Source organism: Salvelinus namaycush, chromosome 22 (genome assembly GCF_016432855.1).
Source record: "Salvelinus namaycush isolate Seneca chromosome 22, SaNama_1.0, whole genome shotgun sequence".
NCBI classification, from domain to species: domain Eukaryota; kingdom Metazoa; phylum Chordata; class Actinopteri; order Salmoniformes; family Salmonidae; genus Salvelinus; species Salvelinus namaycush.
Window position 1 is genome coordinate 2,989,467 of NC_052328.1, and position 23,667 is coordinate 3,013,133.

At 44.8% G+C, this 23,667-nt stretch overlaps 1 protein-coding gene across 1 annotated transcript in view; it reads right to left on the reverse strand.

The window, feature by feature from the left end:
- The window catches only part of LOC120017354 (A disintegrin and metalloproteinase with thrombospondin motifs 3-like), an 80,689-nt gene extending 71,431 nt beyond the window's left edge, over positions 1-9,258 (reverse strand). The window contains exon 1 of the mRNA XM_038960103.1: positions 8,955-9,258. Coding sequence (XP_038816031.1) covers positions 8,955-9,258 — 304 coding nt within the window. The remainder of the gene's footprint in view (positions 1-8,954) is intronic.
- Positions 9,259-23,667: the final 14,409 nt, after the last annotated feature.

A 23,667-nucleotide genomic window follows, 5' to 3' on the forward strand; every position in this document is an offset into this window, starting at 1 on the left:
GCTCTACATGAGTAAATGACTGTACATGTTCAATATCTAATTTACAGAACACTGAAGTATTTTGAAGTGTGATGATAATGTGTGATCAGACCTGCATTGCTTGCTGTTTGGGGTTTTAGGCTGGGTTTCTGTACAGCACTTCGAGATATTAGCTGATGTACGAAGGGCTATATAAAATAAACTTGATTGATTGATTGATTGATCAGACAGCTATGAAAACTTAGGACACTAAAGAGGCCTTTCTACTGACTCTGAAAAACACCAAAAGAAAGATGCCCAGGGTCCCTGCTCATCTGCGTGAACGTGCCTTAGGCATGCTGCAAGGAGGCATGAGGACTGCAGATGTGGCCAGGGCAATAAATTGCAATGTGAGACAGCGCTACAGGGAGACAGGATGGACAGCTGATCGTACTCGCAGTGGCAGACCACGTTTAACAACACCTGCACAGGATCAGTACATCCGAACATCACACCTGCGGGACAGGTACAGGATGGCAACAACAACTGCCAGAGTTACACCAGGAACGCACAATCCCTCCATCAGTGCTCAGACTGTCCGCAATAGACTGAGAGAGGCTGGACTGAGGGCTTGTAGGCGTGTTGTAAGGCAGGTCCTCACCAGACATCACCGGCAACAACGTCGCCTAAGGGCACAAACCCACCATCGCTGGAGGACTGGCAAAAAGTGCTCTTCACTGACGAGTCGCGGTTTTGTCTCACCAGGGGTGATGGTCGGATTCGCATTTATCATCGAAGGAATGAGCGTTACACCGAGGCCTGTACTCTGGAGCGGGATCGATTTGAAGGTGGAGGGTCCGTCATGGTCTGGGGCGGTGTGTCACAGCATCATCGGACTGAGCTTTGTTGTCATTTCAGGCAATCTCAATGCTTTGCATTACAGGGAAGACATCCTCCTCCCTCATGTGGTACCTTTCCTGCAGGCTCATCCTGACATGACCCTCCAGCATGACAATGCCACCAGCCATACTGCTCGTTCTGTGCGTGATTTCCTGCAAGACAGGAATGTCAGTGTTCTGCCATGGCCAGCGAAGGGCTCGGATCTCAATCCCATCGAGCACGTCTGGGACCTGTTGGATTGGAGGGTGGGGGTTAGGGCCATTCCCTCCAGAAATGTCTGGGAACTTGCAGGTGCCTTGGTGGAAGAGTGGGGTAACATCTCACACCAAGAACTGGCAAATCTGGTGCAGTCCATGAGGACGAGATGCACTGCAGTACTTAATACTGCTGGTGGCCACACCAGATACTGACTGTTACTTTTGATTTTGACCCCCCCTTTGTTCAGGGACACATTATTCCATTTCTGTTAGTCACATGTCTGTGGAAGTTGTTCAGTTTATGTCTCAGTTGTTGAATCTTGTTATGTTCATGCAAAGATTTACACATGTTAAGTTTGCTGAAAATAAACGCAGTTGACAGTGAGAGGACGTTTCTATTTTTGCTGAGTTTATTTCATAATTTTTTCATGGGTACATTATTTTCCCATTTCAATCTTATAGCAAGCCTACGCTTGGTGTGACTTATATGGGCAAAGCAGACCAACCAATACGCACATAAATATTATGATATGCAACCTAGAATAATTTTTGGGGAAGGTGTGGGGTGGGATCGGAAGGTATGAAACATATTTGCCTGACTGTTCCTATTGTTTGTTTCCTGCTGTGTTTTCTATATATTTTGTTTAGGCTTTGATGTGTGAAATGTGCTAAGATTTCCTCTTGTAGGACAAACGTGAATCAGAATAGTTTTTATAAGACCGTCATGATTCAAATGCATTGATATGGTTTCATTCAATCAATGAATTAATCAAAGTTTAATGTTGGTATTAGTTTTCTCCATGGCATGAGGAGTGCAATATCTCATAAACTGGAGAGAACTTATACAATAAGATTGATTGGCTTCTTTCTCTCATTGATATGTTTCACACCTTCCCAATACAGACTCAAAATTGTGACCTCATTATCATAATATGGGATGTGATGGGTATATGGCCATCTCTATTCACTACAGAAAATCGTAAAGGAATACAAGAAACAAGAATCTCAACCTACAACGGTCAAATGATTTGGCATAAATAGAAGCAACCACCAACAGCTTGCTAAAAAGTGTAAAACACACATGTGAAAGCTTAATAGTGGAAATATGACCCTGATAAAAACAAGTGAATGGAATATAATTGATGAATTAGAAAGATGAGAAAGTTGAGAATGATGCAATGTGTGGATCACTATTTCTAAAATCAATATGGACAGCATCCGGTGATGAAAGTTTGAGCAATATTGAAGAAATGAGAGGTAGGCTTACCGGTTTGACAGAAGCAATTATGTTATGCTGCAAACTCAGTATGAATATGCCGTCACAATCCGTTTTTTGGTTATTGAAATGTTGTATCTACATAAACAAAATCACAGAACTTTAAATGATCTATGGGGATGTTCTGGACATCACCTCGAACTGGTCTAACGTGAAAGATGTACTGCTTTCTCAGCAACAGTACCAAATCCCCATCATTGCATGAAGAAAAGACAGAGAAAAAGGGGGCTGAGGTTGGGCTGCCTTCTGAGAATTTGTAAGCGAGCGAGTAAACTCCCACTGCCAAACGTTCTATTGGCCAAAGTGCAATCATTGGAAAATATAATCGATGACATACGGTCAAGATTATCCTAACAAAGGGACATTAAAAACTGTAATATCTTATGTTTCACCGAGTCGTGGCTGTACGACAGCACGGATAATATAGAGCTGGCGGGATTTTCCACGCACCGGCAGGACAGAGAAGCTACGTCTGGTAAGACGAGGGGTGGGGGTGTGTGTCTATTTGTCAGTAACAGCTGGTGCATGATGTCTAATATTAAAGAAGTCCCGAGGTATTGCTCGCCTGAGGTAGAATACCTCATGATAAGCTGTAGACCACACTATCTACCAAGAGAGTTCTCATCTATAGGATTTGTAGCCATCTGTTTACCACCACAAACTGATGCTGGCACTAAGACCACACTCAACCAACTCTATCAGGTCATAAGCAAACAAGAAAATGCTCATCCAGAAGTGTCGCTCCCAGTGGCCGGCGACTTTAATGCAGTGAAACTTAAATCCGTTTTACCTAATTTCTACCAGCATGTCACGTGCAACCAGAGGGAAAAAACTCTAGACCACCTTTACTCCACACACACACAAAGCATGCAAAGCTCTCCCCCGCCCTCCATTTGGCAAATCTGACCATAACTATATCCTTCTGATTCCTGCTTACAAGCTAAAACTAAAACAGGAAGTACCAGTGACTCGCTCAATACGGAAGTGGTCAGATGACGCGAATGCTACGCTACAGGACTTTTTTGCTAGCACAGATGGGAATATGTTCTGGGATTCATCCAATGGCATTGAGGAGTATACCACTTCAGTCATCGGCTTCATCAATAAGTGCATCAACGACGTCATCCCCACAGTGACCGTACGTACATACCCCAACCAGAAGCCATGGATTACAGGCAACATCCGCATCGAGTTAAAAACTAGAGCTGCCACTTTCAAGGAGCAGGACACTAATCCAGACGCTTATAAGAAATTACGCTATGCCCTCAGACAAACCATCAAACAAGCGAAGGGTCAATACGGGATTAAGATTGAATCCTACGACACCGACTCTGACGCTCATTGGATGTGGCTGGGCTTGAAAAATATTACGGACTAAAAAGGGAAACACAGACTTGAGGTTCCCAGTGAAGTGAACCTGCCAGATGAGCTAAATGCCTTTTATGCTCGCTTCAAGGCAAGCAACACTGAAGCATGCACGAGAGCACCAGCTGTTCTGGACAACTGTGTGATAACGCTCTCGGTAGCCGATGTGAGCAAAACCTTTAACCTGTTTGGGCTAGGGGGCAGCATTTTCACGTTTGGATGAAAAGCGTGCCCAGAGTAAACTGCCTGCTACTCAGTCCCAGTTGTTAACCTCTAACACCTCCCAAACCCGGATCCGGGATCCCCCCCATCACAAAAGCTGACTAGCATAGCCTAGCCTAAAGCCACAGGGATATCATATAATAAAATGTTCATGAAATCACAAGTCCAAGACACCAAATGAAAGATACAGATCTTGTGAATAAAGCCATCATTTCTGATTTTTAAAATGTTTTACAGGGAAGACAAAATATGTAAATCTATTAGCTAACCACGTTAGCAAAAGACACCACTCCCAAACTCCACCATTTTCTTACTGCATCAGTAGCTATCACAAATTCGACCAAATAAAGATATAAATAGCCACTAACCAAGAAACAACCTCATCAGATGACAGTCTGATAACATATTTATTGTATAGCATAGGTTTTGTTAGAAAAATGTGCATATTTCAGGTATAAATCATAGTTTACAATTGCAGCCCCCATCACAACTCTCACTAAAATGACTAGAATAACTACAGAGACCATCGTGTATTAGCTAATTACTCATCATAAAACATTTCTTAAAAATACACAGCGTGCAGCAGATGAAAGACACAGATCTTGTGAATCAAGACAATATTTCAGATTTTCTAAGTGTTTTACAGCGAAAACACAATATATCGTTATATTAGCTTACCACAATAGCAAACCAGACAACAGCATTGATTCCAGCCAAACATAGCGATAACGTATTCACCACCAAAATAAAATAATTTTCCACTAACCTTCTCAGAATTCTTCAGATGACAGTCCTGTAACATCATATTACACAATCCATATAGGTTTTGTTCGAAAATGTGCATATTTAGCAGCACAAATCGTGGTTATACAATGTGATTAGAAGCAACAGGTCATGCATTCTGGCCGGCGCCATCTTGGAAAGGCACCTAGTCTAATCAATAAATAATCGTAAACTTGACAAAAAAATACAGGTTGGACATCAAATGAAAGATGCATTAGTTATTAATGCAACCGCTGAGTTAGATTTTTAAAATTAACGTTACTAGACATACAGTGTGCGTTACAGCCAGACTAGTGCCGCAATAATGGCGGACAAATCCGTTTACATTTTTCCACATAAATACGGAATAACATCATAAATAGCTCTTACTTTTGGACGAGCTTCCATCAGAATCTTGGCCAAGTGGTCCTTTGTCCAAAAGAATTGTTGCTTGGTTGTAAAACGTCGTGTTCAACTTCGGAAGTAGCAGCTAACAGTAGCTATGTGGCCACAGCATGTCCAAATCCTCAAACTCAATACTAAGGAAATTCCGAAAATAGCAATATACTCGCATAAACTGATATAACTCGGTTTAAAATAACTTTGTTATGATGTTTCTAACACCTATATCGAATTAAATTACAGACGGATATATCTAAGGCCGATAACTGAGCGTTTCAAAATGCCATCCTGAGGTCTTGCTTTGCGTAATGGCGAGCGTTGAAAAGAGAGGTCCCCTCGTTCCTTGGCCTTTTATAAACTCTGAGAACTACGTAGAAAGTCCATTCCACTTCTCATTGGTTACTGACATCCAGGGGAAGGCGGGTGCAGTTCATGTCGACCCATAGGATACATACAGAGCTTTAAACTGATCTGAGAGCAGAGCCTAGTTTTCAGACCTTCGCAGTTCCTGTCATGGATTTCGCTGCAGAAAGAGTTCTGTTTCACCCACAGACATAATTCAAACGGTTTTAGAAACTAGAGAGTGTTTTCTATCCAATAGTAAGAATAATATGCATATTGTACGAGCAAGAATTGAGTACGAGGCCGTTTAAATTGGGTACGATTTTTTAATATATGCATAGTATTAGTAGATTTGGATAGAAAACACTCTGAAGTTTCTAAAACTGTTTGAATGATGTCTGTGAGCATAACATAACTCATATGGCAGGGGAAAACCTGAGAAAAATCCAACCAGGAAGTGGGAAATCTGAGGTTTGTAGTTTTTCAACTCTTGGCCTATCGAATACACAGTGTCTATGGGGTCATATTTCACTTCCTAAGGCTTCCACTAGATGTCAACAGTCTTTAGAACCTTGTTTGATGCTTCTACTGTGAAGTGGAGGCGAATGAGAGGGGATTGAGTAAGTTCTCTCCCAGAGTGCCATGAGCTGACCATGCGCGTTCACGTGAGAGTTAGCTTGAGTTCCATTGCATTTCTGAAGACAAAGGAATTCTCCGGTTGGAACATTATTGACGATTTATGTTAAAAACATCCTAAAGATTGATTCTATACTTCGTTTGACATGTTTCTACGGACTGTAACGGAACTTTTTGACTTTGTCTGCTCCTAGTGATCGCGCGTCATGAATTTTGAATACTGGGCAAAACGCGCGAACAAAAAGGAGGTATTTGGACATAAAGATGAACTTTATCGAACAAATCAAACATTTATTGTGGAACTGGGATTCTGGGAGTGCATTCTGATGAAGATCATCAAAGGTAAGTGAATATTTATAATGCTATTCCTGACTTTTGTTGACTCCAACATGGCGGATATCTGTTTGGCTTGATTTGTTGTCTGAGCGCTGTTTGATGGTTTGCTTTTTCCGTAAAGTTTTTTTGAAATCTGACACAGCAGTTGCATTAAGGAGAGGTATATCTTTAATTCTGTGAATAACAATTGTATCTTTTATCAATGTTTATTATGATTATTTCTGTATATTGATGTGGCTCTGTGCAAATTCACAGGATGTTTTGGGGGCAAAGCTAAATGTAAACTGAGGTTTTTGGATATAAATATGAACTTGATCGAACAAAACATACATGTATTGTGTAACATGTTGTCCTATGAGTGTCATCTGATTAAGAATATCAAAGGTTAGTGATTCATTTTATCTCTATTTCTGCATTTTGTGACTCCTCTCTTTGGTTGGAAAATCGCTGTATGCTTGCTGTGACTAGTTGCTAACCTAACATAATGATAATTTCTGCTTTCGCCGAAAAGTCTTTTTGAAATCGGACACTGTGGTTGGATTAACGAGAATTCTATCTTTAAAATGGTGTCTAATACTTGTATGTTTGAGAAATTTGAATTATGAGATTTCTGTTGATTGAATTTGGCGCCCTGCAATTTCATTGGCTGTTGACGAGGGGTTCCCAGACAGGTTAAACAGGTCAACATTCACAAAGCTGTTGGGCCAGACGGATTACCAGGACGTGTACTCAAAGCATGCACGGACCAACTGGCAAGTGTCTTCACTGACATTTTCAACCTCTCCTGACCGAGTCTGTAATGCCAACATGTTTCAAGCAGACCACCATAGTCCCTGTGCCCAAGGAAGCGAAGGTAACCTGCCTAAATGATTACCGCACCGTAGCAATCCCGTGGGTAGCCACGAAGTGCTTTGAAAGGCTGGTCATGGCTCACATCAACACCATCCTCCCGGATACCCTAGAACCAGTCCAATTCGGATACCGCCCCAACAGACCCACAGATGGAGAAATCTCAATTGTAGTCCACACTGCTCTTTCCCACCTGGACAAAAGGACCTATGTAAGAATGCTGTTCATTGACAACAGCTCAGTGTTCAACACCATAGTACTCACAGAGCTCATCACTAAGCTAAGGCCCCTGGGACTAAATACCTCCCCCTGCAACTAGATCCTGGACATCCCGAAGGGTAGGCAACAACATCTGCCACCCTTATCCTCAACACTGGGGCCCCTCAGAGGTGTGTACTTAGTCCCTTCCTGTACTCCCTGTTCACCCATGACTGCGTGGCCAAACAGGACTCCAAAACCATCATTAAGTTTGTTGATGACACAAGTCGGTAGGCCTGATTACTGACAACAATGAGACAGCCTATAGGGCGGAGGTCAGAGACCTGGCAGTGTTGTGCCAGGAAAACAACCTCTCCCACAATGTGAGCAAGAAAAAGAAGAAGGTGGACTACAGGAAAAGGTGGGCAAAACACGCCTCCATTAGCAACGCTGTAGTGGAGACAAGTCAAGAGTTCCTTGGTACCTTGGTGTCCACATCACCAACAAACTATCATGGTCCAAAAACACCAAGAAAGTTGTGAAGAGGGCACGACAACACCTTTTCCCCCTCAGGAGACTGGAAAGATTTGGCATGGGTCCCCAGATCCTCAAAATGTTCCACAGCTGCACCATCGAGAGCAACCTGAGCGGTTGCATCACCCCCTGGTATGGCAACTGCTCTGCATCTGACCATAAGGCGCCACAGAGGGTAGTGTGTAAGGCCCAGTACAACACTGGGGCCAAGCTTCCAGGACCTATATATTAGGCGATGTCAGAGGAAAGCCCCAAAAATTGTCAGACTCCAGTCACCCAAGTCACAGACTATTTTCTCTGCTACTGCACGGCAAGCGGAACCGGAGCGCCAAGTCTAGTCGAGGCCCCCCGAGCTCCCTCTAAAATCATCGACGACGGGTGAGTCGGATACACCGGAACCTATGCAACAGGGAAGAGCTAGATTATCGCCTAAATAACGTTCACGCAGGCTAAGCTCCAATAGTTGTCTTGTATTGTGGTGCTGTAGGGCATTACATAGCCACCTGCCCAATGAAGAGACCTGAATCCTTAGTAGGTACAAGTACACTGGTGAGCCAGACTGGGAACCCTCTAATTCCCATTACCCAAACTCCTTTTTTTGTGATCTTGCTGTGGGGAGACCATTCTAAGTCTCTCCGGGTGCTCATTGACTCTGGGGCAGATGAGAGTTTCATGGACTCTACCCTGGTATCGGAACTAAGTATCCCTACTCAACTCCTCTCCATTCCCTTGGATGCCAGGGTTCTGGACGGCCGCTCCATTGGAAGAGTCACGCACAGCACAGTTTCAAATAATATGCGGGTATCTGGAAAGCACAGTGAGTTCGGAAAAGGTGAGAGCGGTGGTGGATTGGCCCCAGCCCACGTCCAGTGTGTAGCTACAACGGTTTCTGGGGTTTGCTAATTTCTACCGCCGTTTAATTAGGGGCTACAGCAACCTGACGGCCCCCCTCTCTGCAGTCACCTCTCCCAAGGTACCGTTCACATGGTCTTCAGCAGCGGACAAGGCTTTTGGGGATCTAGAGCAGTGATTCACTACTGCCCCATCCTCATCCACCCAGGCCCGACTCGTCAGTTCGTGGTTGAGGCTGACGCTTCCGATGTGGGAGTAGGGGCCGTCCTTTCCCAGCGATTCGTCCAGGACCAAAAGCTTCATCCCTGTCCCATCATGTCCCATCGTCTCAACCCTGCGGAGAGGAACTATGATGTTGGGAACCGGGAACTCCTGGCCATTAAGATGGCTCTGGAGGACTGGAGGCACTGACTGGAAGGGGCGGAACATCCATTTTTGGTATGGACGGACCATAAGAATTCAGAATATCTTCGCACTGCCAAGCGCATCTCCTACCGCCCAGGGTCCAAAAATGTGAAGTTGGACGCTCTCTCCAATCTGTACAGTTCCACTGCCACTCCCTCTGAATCTGTGACCACCCTCCCTGCCTCTTGTTTGGCGGCTTCGGTTGTTTGGGGTATTGAGGCTCTGGTCCCCAAGGCACGACGTTCCCAGCCGGATGTTCGTTCCTGATTCGGCCCGGCCTCAGGTCCTGGAATGGGCTCACTCCTCCAGGCTTACCTGTCATCCTGGAGCTCATCGTACCCTGGATTCCATCCGACAATGCTTCTGGTGGCACACTACGGCTCCTGATTTCTCGGCCTTCGTCGCCGCATGCATGGTGTGCGCTCAAAGCAAGACTTTGCGGCAAGATCCATCTGGCCTCCTTCAGCCACTCCCTGTCCCTCGTCGCCCCTGGTCCCATATTTCCCTGGATTTCGTTACTGGGCTTCCTCCGTCAGATGGTAACACCACCATTCTGACAGTGGTGGATAGGTTAAGCCTCCCATTTCATCACTCTTCCCAAGATACCTTCAGCCAAGGAGACGGCCCAGCTCATGGTGCGGTACGTCTTCCGAATCCATGGACTCCCGGTCGACATGGTCTCGGATCGAGGTCCTAAGTTCTGGTCCCGATTCTGGAAGGCGTTCTGCATCCATATCGGGTCGCCGGCCAGGCTGTTATCCGGGTTTCATCCCCAATCCAACAGCCAGTCGGAGTGAACCAACCAAGGCATGGAGACGACATTTTGGTGTCTCGTTGCTAGTAACCCCACCACCTGGAGCCAGCAACTGGTCTGGTTGGAATATACTTGGAACACTCTTCCCTGCTCGGCTACTGGACTCTCCCCCTTCGAATGCTCCATGGGGTATCAGCCTCCGCTCTTCCCAGAGCAAGAAGTTGACGTCAACATACCCTCAGCCAAGATGTTCGTCCGCCGCTGTCGGCGTACCTAGAAAATAGCTCGGCGGCTTTTCTCAAGACCACCTCCAGATATTGTCGACAAGCAGACCGCCACCAGACTCTGGCTCCCCGCTATCGGGTCGGGCAGAGGGTATTTTGTCCACACGGAACCTTTCCCTCCGGGTGGAATACTGTGTAATCCCGGTCCTTTCCCCGTTTCTAGAGTCCTTATTCCCATTGCTGTTTGCCTGCTGTTACCCCGTACCCTCTGTTTCACCCTACTTTTCATGTTTCCAAGTTTAAGCCCTTGTCTCACAGTCCTTTGTCTTCTGTTTCTAGACCCATCCCTCCCCCCGTGTCATCGATGGTCAGCCAGCGTACTGTTGGTTCCACTTTTCTGAGCTCCGTTATTTACTTAATAAATAAGGAACACTCAAAATGTGCACTTATAAATCATAACAACTTTAATAAAAATACAGCTGTAGACAGTCAAAGATCAAACATCTGACATACAACTGATGTCTCTCCTGAGTTCTGCCCATAACAAAAGAATGACATGATCTTATATACCCAAGATCTACACCTTATGGTGTGATCTCCTATGTCCAAAACCTGCATGTGCATGAGCAAAACCTGCAAGTTATTCTTAACACAAAGTTTCTGAGAACCTGTCTCAGCGATATCCAAATATGCCCTTGTTTCAGAGAAAAACAGACGCTGTCTCTGTGTCTCACTATCACCCTCAGTCCCTTTTCTCACCTTTTCTCACAGATGGGGGGCGGCGGGTTTTGGCAGAGAGCTAGACACCGAGAGGCCTCAATATTCAGCTATACAGTGAGCATAAGTATAATGGCACATAAGCAAATTAATAACATAATCAATGGTGGGGGTCTTTAGAAGACCCCTATAATCATTTTTAATCCTTCATTCCCCCCTTTGAGACTCACCCAGAGTCTCAGACAAAAGTATATTCCTCACCCTCAGAGTCATCTTCCAGATAAGCTGGTACAAATCAAGACCTGGGTCATTCCAATAATTTACAACATAGTGACTCAAATCAAAATTCTGAGTTTGCAGTACCATGATCCTCAAATGTTCAACAGTCTTTTTAGCCAAGCACTTTATTATACAGAAAGCAACAACAAAGCACAGTAGTCCTACCTGAAGTGGAACAATCATGGCAGACAGGAACAGCATTACCTTACCCATCACGTTTCCAAATGCACCATTGAACCAGTTTCCAATTTGGTCAAAGATGGTGTTGTCAGCTTTTCACATAGTACCTCCTAATTTAACCAAGTTACTAATGATGTTTGTCATATTATCAGAGGAGTCAGGGAGCAACATAACACAGTAATCACCATTGTCTATTCCAAGGGCCCTGCAGGTACCACCCTCTTCAGCCAATATATAATCAAGAGCCATTTCACTTTTGGATGTCCTATGCATTTAATCAGCTTGGAAATGTTACCTGGTTGTACGCTAGGAGCCTTCTTACACCTTGGCCATTTAGTCTCAATGGGCCCACCCTGAAATTCTTTAGCTGCATCTGAACTATTTTTTATTTATTTATTTTATTTATTTCACCTTTATTTAACCAGGTAAGCTAGTTGAGAACAAGTTCTCATTTACAACTGCGACCTGGCCAAGATAAAGCAAAGCAGTGCGACAGAAACAACAGCACAGAGTTACATGGAATAAACAAGCGTACAGTCAATAACACAATAGAAAAAAAGAAAGTCTATATACAGTGTGTGTCACGCCCTGACCATAGAGAGCCTTTTTATTCACTATTTTGGTTAGGTCGGGGTGTGACTATGTTGGCCTGGTATGGTTCCCAATCATAGGCAGCTGTTTATCGTTGTCTATGATTGGGGATCATATTTAGGCAGCCATTTCCCCACTGTGTTTTGTGGGATATTGTTTTCGTGTTGATGCCTGTGAGCTCTACAGAATGTCACGTTTCGTTGCTATTGTTTTTGTGAGTTTTTTTTAATAAACATGTGGAACCCAGATCGTGCTGCACGTTGGTCCGAGTATATTTCCAGTTCTTACGACGAGCGTGACAGAAGATCCCACCACAACAGAACCAAGCAGCGTGCCCTGGAGGAGAGTGTATCCTGGACTTGGGAGGAGATCTTGGATGGGAAGGAATCCTGGACTTGGGAGGAAATCCTGGCAGGACAGGATCTTCTTCCTTGGCGGCAGACGCAGGCAGAGAAGGGAGGACAGTGACGACGCCGGGGTTCCTGGCCACAAGGGAAGCCCAAAAGACAGACCAACATTTTTTGGGGAGGGGGGCACACGGGGTGGTCGGCGGAGCCGAGGAATGAGCCAGAGACCGCCAGGGAGCCGAAGGATGAACTCGACGAAAGATTCCGGAGAGAGGTGGTGGCGATGAGAGTGCTGCAGAGCGGGCGTGCTGAGGAGCATGACACCAGTCCGGTGTCATCTGCACCAGTTTCACGCATCTGGCCTCCCGGGCGCCTCCCCGGTCCGGTACGTCCTGTGTCTCCTCCACGCACTCGCCCTGAAGTGTGTGTCACCGTTCCGGTACAATTTGTGCCGGTTCTACGCACCAGGTCTCCAGTGTGCATACACAGCCCAGTACGTCCTGTGACAGCTCCCCGCACCCACCGTGCGGAGTGTGTCATCGTTCCGGCACCGTCTGTGCCAGCGCTACACACCAGGTCTCCAGTGCACCTCCACAGCCCAGTACGTCCTGTGCCTCCTCCTCGCACTCTCCATGAAGTGGGTGTCCCCAGTCCGGTACGTCCTGTGCCTGCTCCTCGCACTCTCCCTCAAGATCTCCTTCCCAGTCAGGTACGTCCTGTGCCTGCTCCCCGCACTCGCCTTGAAGTGCGTGTCCCCAGTCCGGTTCGTCCTGTGCCTGCTCCTCACACTCAAGTGTGCCTTCCCAGTCAGGTACGTCCTGTGCCTGCTCCCCGCACTTGCCCTGAAGTGCGTGTCACCCGTCCGGTGCCACCTGTGCCGGCCCCACGCATCAGGCCTCCAGTGCGCCTCCCCAGTCCAGAGCATCAGGTGACGGTCCCCAGTCCAGAGCTTCAGGCGATGGTCCTCAGTCCAGAGCTTCAGGCGACGGTCCCCAGTCCAGAGCTCCGGCGACATTTCACAGTCCGGAACCTCCAACGACGGTCCACAGTCCGGAACCTTCAATGACGGTCCACGGTCCGGAACCTCCTGAGACGGTACACGGTCCGGAACCTCCTGAGACGGTCCACGGTCCGGAAACTCCTGCAACGGTCCACGGTCCAGAACCTCCAGCTCCAGGGCAGGAGCCTTCCTCCGCTCCGCTCCGATGTCCAGTCCAGTCCCGCTCCATGGCAGGAGCCTTCCTCTTCGCCGATTTCCAGTCCAGGCACTGCGTCCAGTCCCACTCCATGGGAGGAGCATTCCTCTGCGCCGGTGCCCAGTCCAGGCAGTCGTTGCTATTGTTTTTGTGAGTTTCATTTAATAAACATGTGGAACTCAGATCACGCTGCACGTTGGTCTGAGTATATTTCCAGTTCTCACGACGAGCGTGACAGTGTGTGCAAATGGCATGAGGAGGTATGGCAATAAATAGGCCATAGAAGCAAAGTAACTACAATTTAGCAGATTAACACTGGAGTGATACATGAGCAGATGATGATGAGCAGATGATGGTGTGTAAGTAGTGATACTGGTGTGCAAAAGAGCAGCAAAGTAAATAAAAGCAATATGGGGATGAGGTAGGTGGATTGGGTGGGCTATTTACAGATGGACTATGTACAGCTGCATTGATCGGTTAGCTGATGTTTAAAGTTAGTGAGGGAAATGTAAGTGTCCAGCTTCACGAATATGTAGCGAGGGCCAGCCGACTAGAGCATACAGGTCGCAGTGGTGGGTGGTATAAGGCGCTTTGGTAACAATACGGATGGCACTGTGATAGACTGCATCCAATTTGCTGAGTAGAGTATTGGAAGCTATTTTGTAGATGACATTGCCGAAGTCGAGGATTGGTAGGATAGTCAGTTTTACTAGGGTAAGTTTGGCGGTGTGAGTGAAGGAGGCTTTATTGCGAAATAGAAAGCCAATTCTAGATTTGATTTTGGATTGGTGATTTTTGATATGAGTCTGGAAGGAGAGTTTACAGTCTAGCCAGACACCTAGGTATTTCTAGTTGTCCACATATTCGAGGTCAGAATCGTCCAGAGTAGTGATGCTAGTCGGGCGGGCGGGTGCGGACAGCGAACGGTTGAAAGCATGCATTTGGTTTTGCTAGCTTTTAAGAGCGTACGGCATTGAAGCTCGTTTGGAGGTTATGGCTGCAATCCCGGTAACGCGATTGATATGACAAAAACAAAAAAAAGTGCAGGGCGCCAAATTCTAAAAACAGAAATCTCATAATTAAAATTCCTCAGACATTCACGTGTCTTATATCATTTTAAAGGTAATCTTGTTGTTAATCCCACCAAAGTGTCCGATTTCAAATAGGCTTTTCAGCGAAACCACTACAAACGATTATGTTAGGTCACCACAAAACCACAATAAGCACAGCCATTTTTTCCAGCGAAAGATAGCTTTCACAAAAAACAGAAATAGAGATAAAATTAATCACTAACCTTTGATTATTTTCATCAGATGACACTCATAGGACTTCATGTTACACAATACATGCATGTTTTGTTTGATTAAGTTCATATTTATATAAAAAATCTGAGTTTACATTGAGGGGTTAGATTCACTAGTTGCAAAAACATCAAGTGACTTTGCATAGCCACATCGTTTCAACAGAAATACTCATCATAAATATAGATGATAATACACATGGAATTATAGATATACCTCTCCTTAATGCAACCGCTGCCAGATTTCAAAAAAACTTTACAGAAAAATAAACCATGCAATAATCTGAGACGGAGCTCAGATGAATAGCCAAATTAGCCGCCATGTTGGACTCAACAGAAACCAGAAAATACATGATAAATGTTTCCTTACCTTTGATGAATTCATCAGAATGTAGTCCTAGGAATCCCAGGTCCACAATAAATGCTTGATTTGTTCGTTAATGTCCGTTATTTATGTCAAATTAGCTACTTTCGAATTGCTTACCAAAAACCCTAACCAAAGTCACAAAGCGCGACCACTATAACGTGACGAATAGTCCAAACGTTCCGTTACAGTCAGTAGAAACATGTCAAACGATGTACTGAATCAATCTTTAGAATGTTGTTAACATACATCTTGAATAATGATCCAACCAGAGAATTAAATCGACTTCAATTGAGAGATGAAACGGAGCTGCCTCTCACATGAACGCGCGTGTTGAATGCATGGTCACCTCATGGCAGTGATTACTAAATTCTGTCTCCTTCGACCCCCCTTCACATTAGAGTCATCAGACTTAGTTCTATTGACTGTTGACATCTAGTGGAAGCCGTAGGAAGTGAAAACCCATCCATATCTCTCTGTATTTTTAATGAGAGCTTGGTTGAAAATATGGCACCCCCAGAAAAAATATAAACAGGAAGTGGAACTTCTCAGGTTTTTGCCTGCCATATGAGTTCTGTTAATCTGACAGACATAATTCAAACAATTTTAGAAACTTCAGAGTGTTTTCTTTCCAATACTAATAATAATATGCATATATTAGCAACTATGACATAGGAGCAGGCCGTTTACTCTGGGCACCTCTGTGCACCTTTCATCCAAGCTACTCAACACTGCCCCTGCAGCCATAAGAAGTTAATGCAACCGCTGTGTCAGATTTTTTTTTAACTTTAGTAAAAAGCACACCATGCAATAATCTGAGACGGCCCTCAAATATAAATAACATTTCTCCGCCATGTTGGAGTCAACAGAAATACGAAATTGTATCATAAATATTCCCTTACCTTTGATTATCTTCATCAGAATGCAATGCCAGGAATTCTATTTCCACAATAAATTGTTTTTTTTGTTCGATAATGTCCATTACTTATGTCAAATTAGCAACTTTAGCTAGCATGTGTAGTACACGTGTCCAAACACTGGCGCAAGTGAAGGCAAACGTCGGACGAAAACTTCAAAAAGTTATATTACAAGTCGAATAAACTGGTCAAACTTAGTAGAGAATCAATCTTCAGGATGTTGTTATCATATATATCCAATAACGTCCCAACCAGAGCATTTCTTGATGTCTGTATAAGTAATGGCACACATTGCCATTCCATGACTAGCGCGCATGACCAGGAACTGGCAATCTGCCAGACCAGTGACTGAAACACCTCCCATCCGGTCCCACATCACACTAGAGGCTTCATTCCATGTTCTACTGACTTTTGACATCTAGTGGAAGGCGTATGAAGTGCAAACAGATCCATAAATTACAGGGAATTGAATAGGCGATGACTTTCACATCGACCCTTTTCAGAATTCTCACTTCCTGTTTGGAAGTTTGCCTGCCATATGAGTTCTGTTATACTCACAGACATAATCCAAACAGTTTTAGAAACTTCAGAGTGTTTTCTATCCAATAGTGATAATAATATGCATATATTATCATCTGGGACAGAGTAGGATGCTGTTCAATTTGGGCACCAATTCATCCAAAAGTGAAAATGCTGCCCCCTATCCCTAAAAAGTTAAGCGGAAAGTAAATGCTCGTTTTCCCGCTAAAATGTATATCCTTGGCCAAAAAGTATGTAGAAGTCGTAAGGGGGGCACTCACGTTTGGAGACTTCTGCCCGGACAAGGGCTACTACATTGCTCGAGACTGTAACACGCCTGCCCTATGCTCCGATGACATGTTTGGTAGGGTCTATTTCATATCTGCAAACAAGCTGAACCAGGTCCTCTCAGTCTCCGACCTCATCTATGATCACAACCTGTCTGAGGCTGAGACTAAGCTCTTTGACAGTAAACACATGGCCTATTTCTACAAGGCAACGTGTCTGGACATTGAGACCGTGTTTGACAAATAATTCCGGGATATGTCCCTAAGATGCGACTCTTTTGCCTAAAGGTTCCCCTACTGCACTGAGCGTACGGTTGAGGGCATGACAGAGTACAGGACTAAGCTGGTTCACACGCTAAACACTGGCAGGTCACAATTGCCCAACCATAGTAAGCACGTCTCCATCCCTGCTCTCTCGCCTGACATGCCAGGTCAGCAGCACGAGATAACCCGCGTCTCTCTCGTGATCCTCAACTCGCACATACCCAAGACCTCACCCGACCACCACAGAAAGAAGCTGATGGTTGTCTATAATAAATGTAAGGTAACACACAACCATCACCCAGAGGCGGACCACGACCTAGCCAGGGGTGCCGGTGTAGACAATGTCACAAGGATTATGTTTTACCCGTGCTCCGGAGAACTCACAGTCCTGGAGAAGATGATCCAACTGCTGTACAAGTACAGCATAGAACTCCTGTATGTGTTCAACGCCGAATTCGATGTGAGGGTGATCGAGCAGCGTGTGCATTTCTACGCTGAATCCAACTACACCAAGTTCCGCGACGCCGTTACCCAGGAACGAGGCGCCTCGCTATTGCGAGCCTGGCACGGCCTCTTTGTGACCAGGGCCCTGGCTGATGACATGGTACCTTTCTTCCAGTTTGAAAACGTACGTTACCTAGATATGTACAAAGAGAGTAGGCTCTGTGTTGCTCAACGGAACCTTGACCGAGTACAAGCTCCGAATGATATCTGTGCACATCGAAACGTTCAACAAAGAGAAGGCCAAGCTGGGCCACTTCAAGATGAACAGCCGCGGTATGAACATCATAGATCTGTACAGGATGGCGGGGACCAGAGATAAGGTTTTCGCGTGTACCAGCATGAAGTTGAACGACGTGGCACCCTTTGTCATCTCCAAGGTCAGGAAGCTACACAAAAAGGCCCCAAAGCACACCAGAAAGCTTCGCAAGCTTGCGGACGTGGATTACTCTACAATGGACGAGATGATCAGACTCGGAGGTAAGAGTCTATTTGCCGTGCTGGTCTACAACTTGGTTGACTCACAGCTGTGTGCCAGGCTGGCTAAAGTTCTCAACCCAGTATCAGCTCTGTTCCATCGATGTAGGGCCACTCTCAATATAGACGTGGTGGTACACGGAAGAGGGGATAACTTTTGCAGCTTCGTGTAGAGCATTCACTCGGTTCAGATCCCTCAGCTCAAGTTTACACTCGATATGCTCAGAGTCAAAGCGGGACACCTGGGTATGGAGTTGAACAGCCGCCTGCGCTGGGATCCTAATCTCGCCTCTGACAATGGTGACAGTGACAAGTGGAAGGGGGGAGCGGTGTGCGACCCCCCTCACGGGCATACACTACTCAGGAGCCGGCATGGGTCTGGAGCTGTCATTTGACTTCTCCAGTATGTACCCCTCCATCATGTACGCTCTCAACATCTCGCCTGAGACCAACATCCCCTGGCCTCCCGTGAACTTTCCCCATGATCTATCCGGTTGGGTGTGTTACAACTGGGAGGCTGAGGGGTTGGAGTATGCATCGCTCATTCTCAAGTACGACCAAACCCAAGGCTGCTTTATCCGTGCCCCGGGCATATTCTCTTCCTCGGTGGGGTATTATCTCAACCAGCGAGCTGAGTTCAAGAGGAAACTCAAGAACCCTGACATCAGCGAGGCCGAGCGGGTCTACTGCAAGCTGCAGGAGGGCGAGTGTAAAGTCCTAGCCAACTCCTTCTACGGAACGGCTCCTCGTCCCTGCGGGCCTCTCATATCCGACCATGGCAGGCAACAGATTTCCGTGGTAAACGACTGCGTGTCTACTTTCTACCAGAACCGCTGCCCCGTTGTCTACGGACAGACTGACAGTGTCATGGTCTCAGTTGGATACGACCCCGTAGACCTTCCTGAAAGGGACGTGTCTAATGTAGACAGAGAAAATACGCCCCGGTCGGGGGAGACTGACAGTAAACTCCTCGAGAGCTTCGCCTGTAAGGCCCGGACGGCTGTGGGTGACACGTTTAAGAGGGCTGGCGCCCAGGTGCCTGCCTTTCTAGACTATGTGCACACGACCGTGGTGGAGGACACTCTCGAGAGGATGTACGTGAAAGGCAGAGGTAACACACACCAACATGCAGTCAGAGACCCGAAAGGAACATTAACCAAGTAAGGATATCCTGTATTTGTGGCAAGAGTCCCTGGGTCCGAAGAAGTTGCCGACGTCACAGGACCCTTCGTCAAAGATAGGAGAGTCAAGCTGGAGTATGCAAACAGTTGCTCGGTCTACTGCCACGCCCTTAGTCACAACCTAGACGACAAGGGTGATCTGTCTTCGATCTACGTAAAGGTCAGGGGGCTGTCGGCCTTCAAAAGTATGCGATCCCCTTGTGATTCTGCCGTGACGGACACCTTCATAGTCAGCGTCATGAGGGGAGACTGCATCAAACTGGAGACTGACATGGTATCCTGCTTTTCCACCTCTCCCTGTCACCAGCTCAAGGCTGGAGATGTAATCTTATACCTGGAGAGGGAACCGATCCTGGACGATCTCGGGCAGTGGTTAGACTTGCATCAAGCTAGCTCCTTTCTAACATCCTACAGAGTGGACGATGTTATAACGTTGCAGCTGGACTCTGGGTTCTCTGCGGTCTCTGCGACACTGGTTCACATGCGGGCATACGGGTCTGCTGCGGTCGACACCATCACAGTGAGAACACTGTACAAGGACTGGAAATACTGCATGAACCACATGTTCTCGCGCAAGCAAGCCATCCTCCTCAGAGACCTGCTAGCGTGCAAAGCGTCTCAACTAATCGCGTCCAAGATGGCAGCAGGGTTCTTTCCTTGGAGCAGTCTCATCAAATCATCAAAGAACAAGCACTTTAGTCAACAAACGCTGGATCGCTTGAAGGTAGCCAACTCCAGTGTTAACCTGTTTGGTGTGCAAGCCCGACGTCGGTACACTTATGACAACAGCCAGCTCAAAGTGCAGGGCGCGAAATTCAAAAGATATTTTTTTTAAATATTTAACTTTCACACATTAACAAGTCAAATACAGCATATGAAAGGTACACATCTTGTGAATCAAGCCAAAATGTCCGATTTTTAAAATGTTTTACAGGGAAGACACAATATGTAAATCTATTAGCTAACCACGTTAGCAAAAGACACCACTTTTCTTACTCCATCAGTTTTTTACTCCATCAGTAGCTATCACAAATTCGACCAAATAAAGATATAAATAGCCACTAACCAAGAAACAACTTCATCAGATGACAGTCTGATAACATATTTATTGTATAGCATATGTTTTGTTAGAAAAATGTGCATATTTCAGGTATAAATCATAGTTTACATTGCAGCTACAGTCAGAAATTGCACCGAAAGCAGACAGAAAAATTACAGACACCAACGCCAATTAACTAAATACTCATCATAAAACATTTCTGAAAAATACATCGTGTACAGCAATTGAAAGACAGGCATCTTGTGATTCCAGACAATATTTCCGATTTATCAAGTGTTTTACAGCGAAAACACAATATAGCGTTATATTAGCGAAGCCACATTAGCCAGAAACACTTGGGCGTCGACGACCAGTTCACATGCACGACAGATATTAGAAATAGCATCATAAAATGTTTCTTACTTTTGGTGATCTTCCGTCAGAATGTTGGACAAGGTGTCCTTTGTCCGGAACAGTCGTTGTTTGGATCTGGAACGGCAAATTTCCCTCTTGATTTAGCATGGGCACTTGCCAAGTGGCACGGATCTCTCCAAAGTCAACAAAGTCAGAGAACGGAACACGGCAAAACTCCCGAAAAAATTTCAATAATCTGATTAAACTATATTGAAAAAACATACTTTACGATGATATGGTCACATGTATCAAATAAAATCTAAACCGGAGATGTTAGTCGTCCATAACGACAGCTAAACAGAAGGCAAATCCATGTCCCCTTTCGCGCGCTCCAGAAACAGGAAATGGACGGTCACGTCATACAAAGAGCTTTAATTCCACCTCAGACCAAGATAAACACAAAATGTCTTCTCTCACCGCCTCTTGACAACCAGGGGAAGGTGTATGAAGTGTACGTAGACTCTTACGTATCATGCCCATGTATAGGCAGGAAGTTGAACACAGCATCGATTTCTGACATTCCACTTCCTGGTCAGGAAATGTGCTGCAGAATGAGTTCTGTTTCACTCAGAGAAATAATTCAAACGGTTTTAGAAACTAGAGAGTGTTTTCTATCCAATAGTAATAATAATATGCATATTGTACGAGCAAGAATTGAGTACGAGGCCGTTTGAAATGGGCACGATTTAACTGGCTACTCAATACTGCCCCTTGCAGCCATAAGAAGTTAACCTCTTTGGGCTCAAGGGGCAGTATTGAGTATCTGTGAGTAAAACAGAACTCATTTGGCACAAACTTCCTGACCAGGAAGTGGAAAATCTGAAATCGATGCTCTCTTCTAGGTCCTGCCTATAAATGGGCATGATACGTATTAGTATACATGCATGTCATACACCTTCCCCTTGATGTCAAGAGGCTGTGAGAGAAGAAATTGAGTGTTTATCTTGGTCTGAGTTGGAATAAATTGTCTTGGAATGACGTGTCACCCATTTTATGTTTTCAGGAAGGCGCGAGGTTGGACCCGGAATTGCCTTCTGAAAAGCTTTCGTTATAGGCGACTACTATCTCCGGCTTTGATTTTATTTGATACATGTGACAATATCATCGTAAAGTATGTTTTTTCAATATAGTTTTATTAGATTTTTGAAATTTATTCGGGACGTTAGGCGTGTTGCGTTGTGTGCCTTTGTTCAGAAAGGAGAGCTTCGCGCCACTTGGCTAGTGCGCTTGCTAATTCAAGAGGGAAAAAGGACGTTCTAAATCCAAACAACGATTGTTCTTGACAAAGGACACCTTGTACAACATTCTGATGGAAGATCAGCAAAAGTAGGACCCATTTTATGATGTTATTTCATATATCTGTCGAACTGTGTACTATTAGTTTTGCGCCCAGGTTTTGGGCACTCGGTCGCCATAACGTAAGCCTTATGTGGTAATGAAGTTATTTTTAGAATTCTAACACGGCGATTGCATTAAGAACTAGTGGATCTATCATTTCCTATACAACATGTATTTTTTAGTTATGTTTATGAATAGCTATTTGGTCAGAATATGTGTGTCAGAAAAAGTGTCAGAAAAAAATCCGGACGTTGTGGGAAGTAGCTACGTTAGCACAATGTATAACCACTGATTTCAGCTCTAAATATGCACATTTTCGAACAAAACATAAGTGTATGTATAACCTGATGTTATAGGACTGTCATCTGATGAAGAATATCAAGGTTAGTCAAAAATTAGATATCTTTTACTGGTTTGTTACGATCGCTAACTTTTGCTGCTGGGAAATGGCTTGTGTTTCTGGCTATTGTGGTAAGCTAATATAACGCTATATTGTGTTTTCGCTGTAAAACACTTAATAAATCGGAAATATTGGCTGGAATCACAAGATGCCTGTCTTTCATTTGCTGTACACTATGTATTTTTCAGAAATGTTTTATGATGAGTAATTAGGTATTTGGCGTTGGTGTCTGTAATTATTCTGTCTGCTTTCGGTGCAATTTCTGATTGTAGCTGCAATGTAAACTATGATTTATACCTGAAATATGCAAATTTTTCGAACAAAACATAGATTTATTGAATAACATGTTATAAGACTGTCATCTGATGAAGTTGTTTGTTGGTTAGTTTGGTTGGTTCTTGGTTAGTTAGGTTGGCTTTGTGCATGCTACCTGTGCTGTGAAAAATGTCTGTCCTTTTTTGTATTTGGTGGTGAGCTAACATAAATATACGTGCTGTTTTCGCTGTAAAACATTTAAAAAATCGGACATGTTGGCTGGATTCACAAGATGTGTACCTTTCATTTGCTGTATTGGACTTGTTAATGTGTGAAAGTTAAATATTTCTAAAAAATATATTTTGAATTTCGCGCCCTGCACTTGAAGTGGCTGTTGTCATATTGATCCCGACTTAGGGCTTGCAGCCAGAAGAAGTTAACTGATTTCCTTATATGAAATCAGTCAAATCTTAGAAATTGTTGCATGTATATAAAAAATAGGTGGTGGGGGAGGGAAATATGTTAACATAATGTGTCATTTCTAATACGTCTCTTGCATTTGTAGCTTGGGTTTCTGGCTGTAATGGGTGTAAAGGGCCTGAAGTTGTGTGTGTGGCAGATGCTACCTTGCATTCTGTCAAACCATCTTTCCATCGCCACAACCTGGACTGGGGATAAGGCCTGTTTAAAAGACTTGTTTCTGAAGACCATTCTTCACAGTTAGTTTTGATATTATTGAATGTGTTACACTTGTTTTCCCTACTTGTAAGTACGTTCTTCAACTCATGTGTAAGACCATGTGTGATTCAAATGTAACTCAATGTTATTTTTTGGTGTATATAGGAGCCATTTATAAGAACCCTGCAACCCGGGATGCCACGGATTAGGG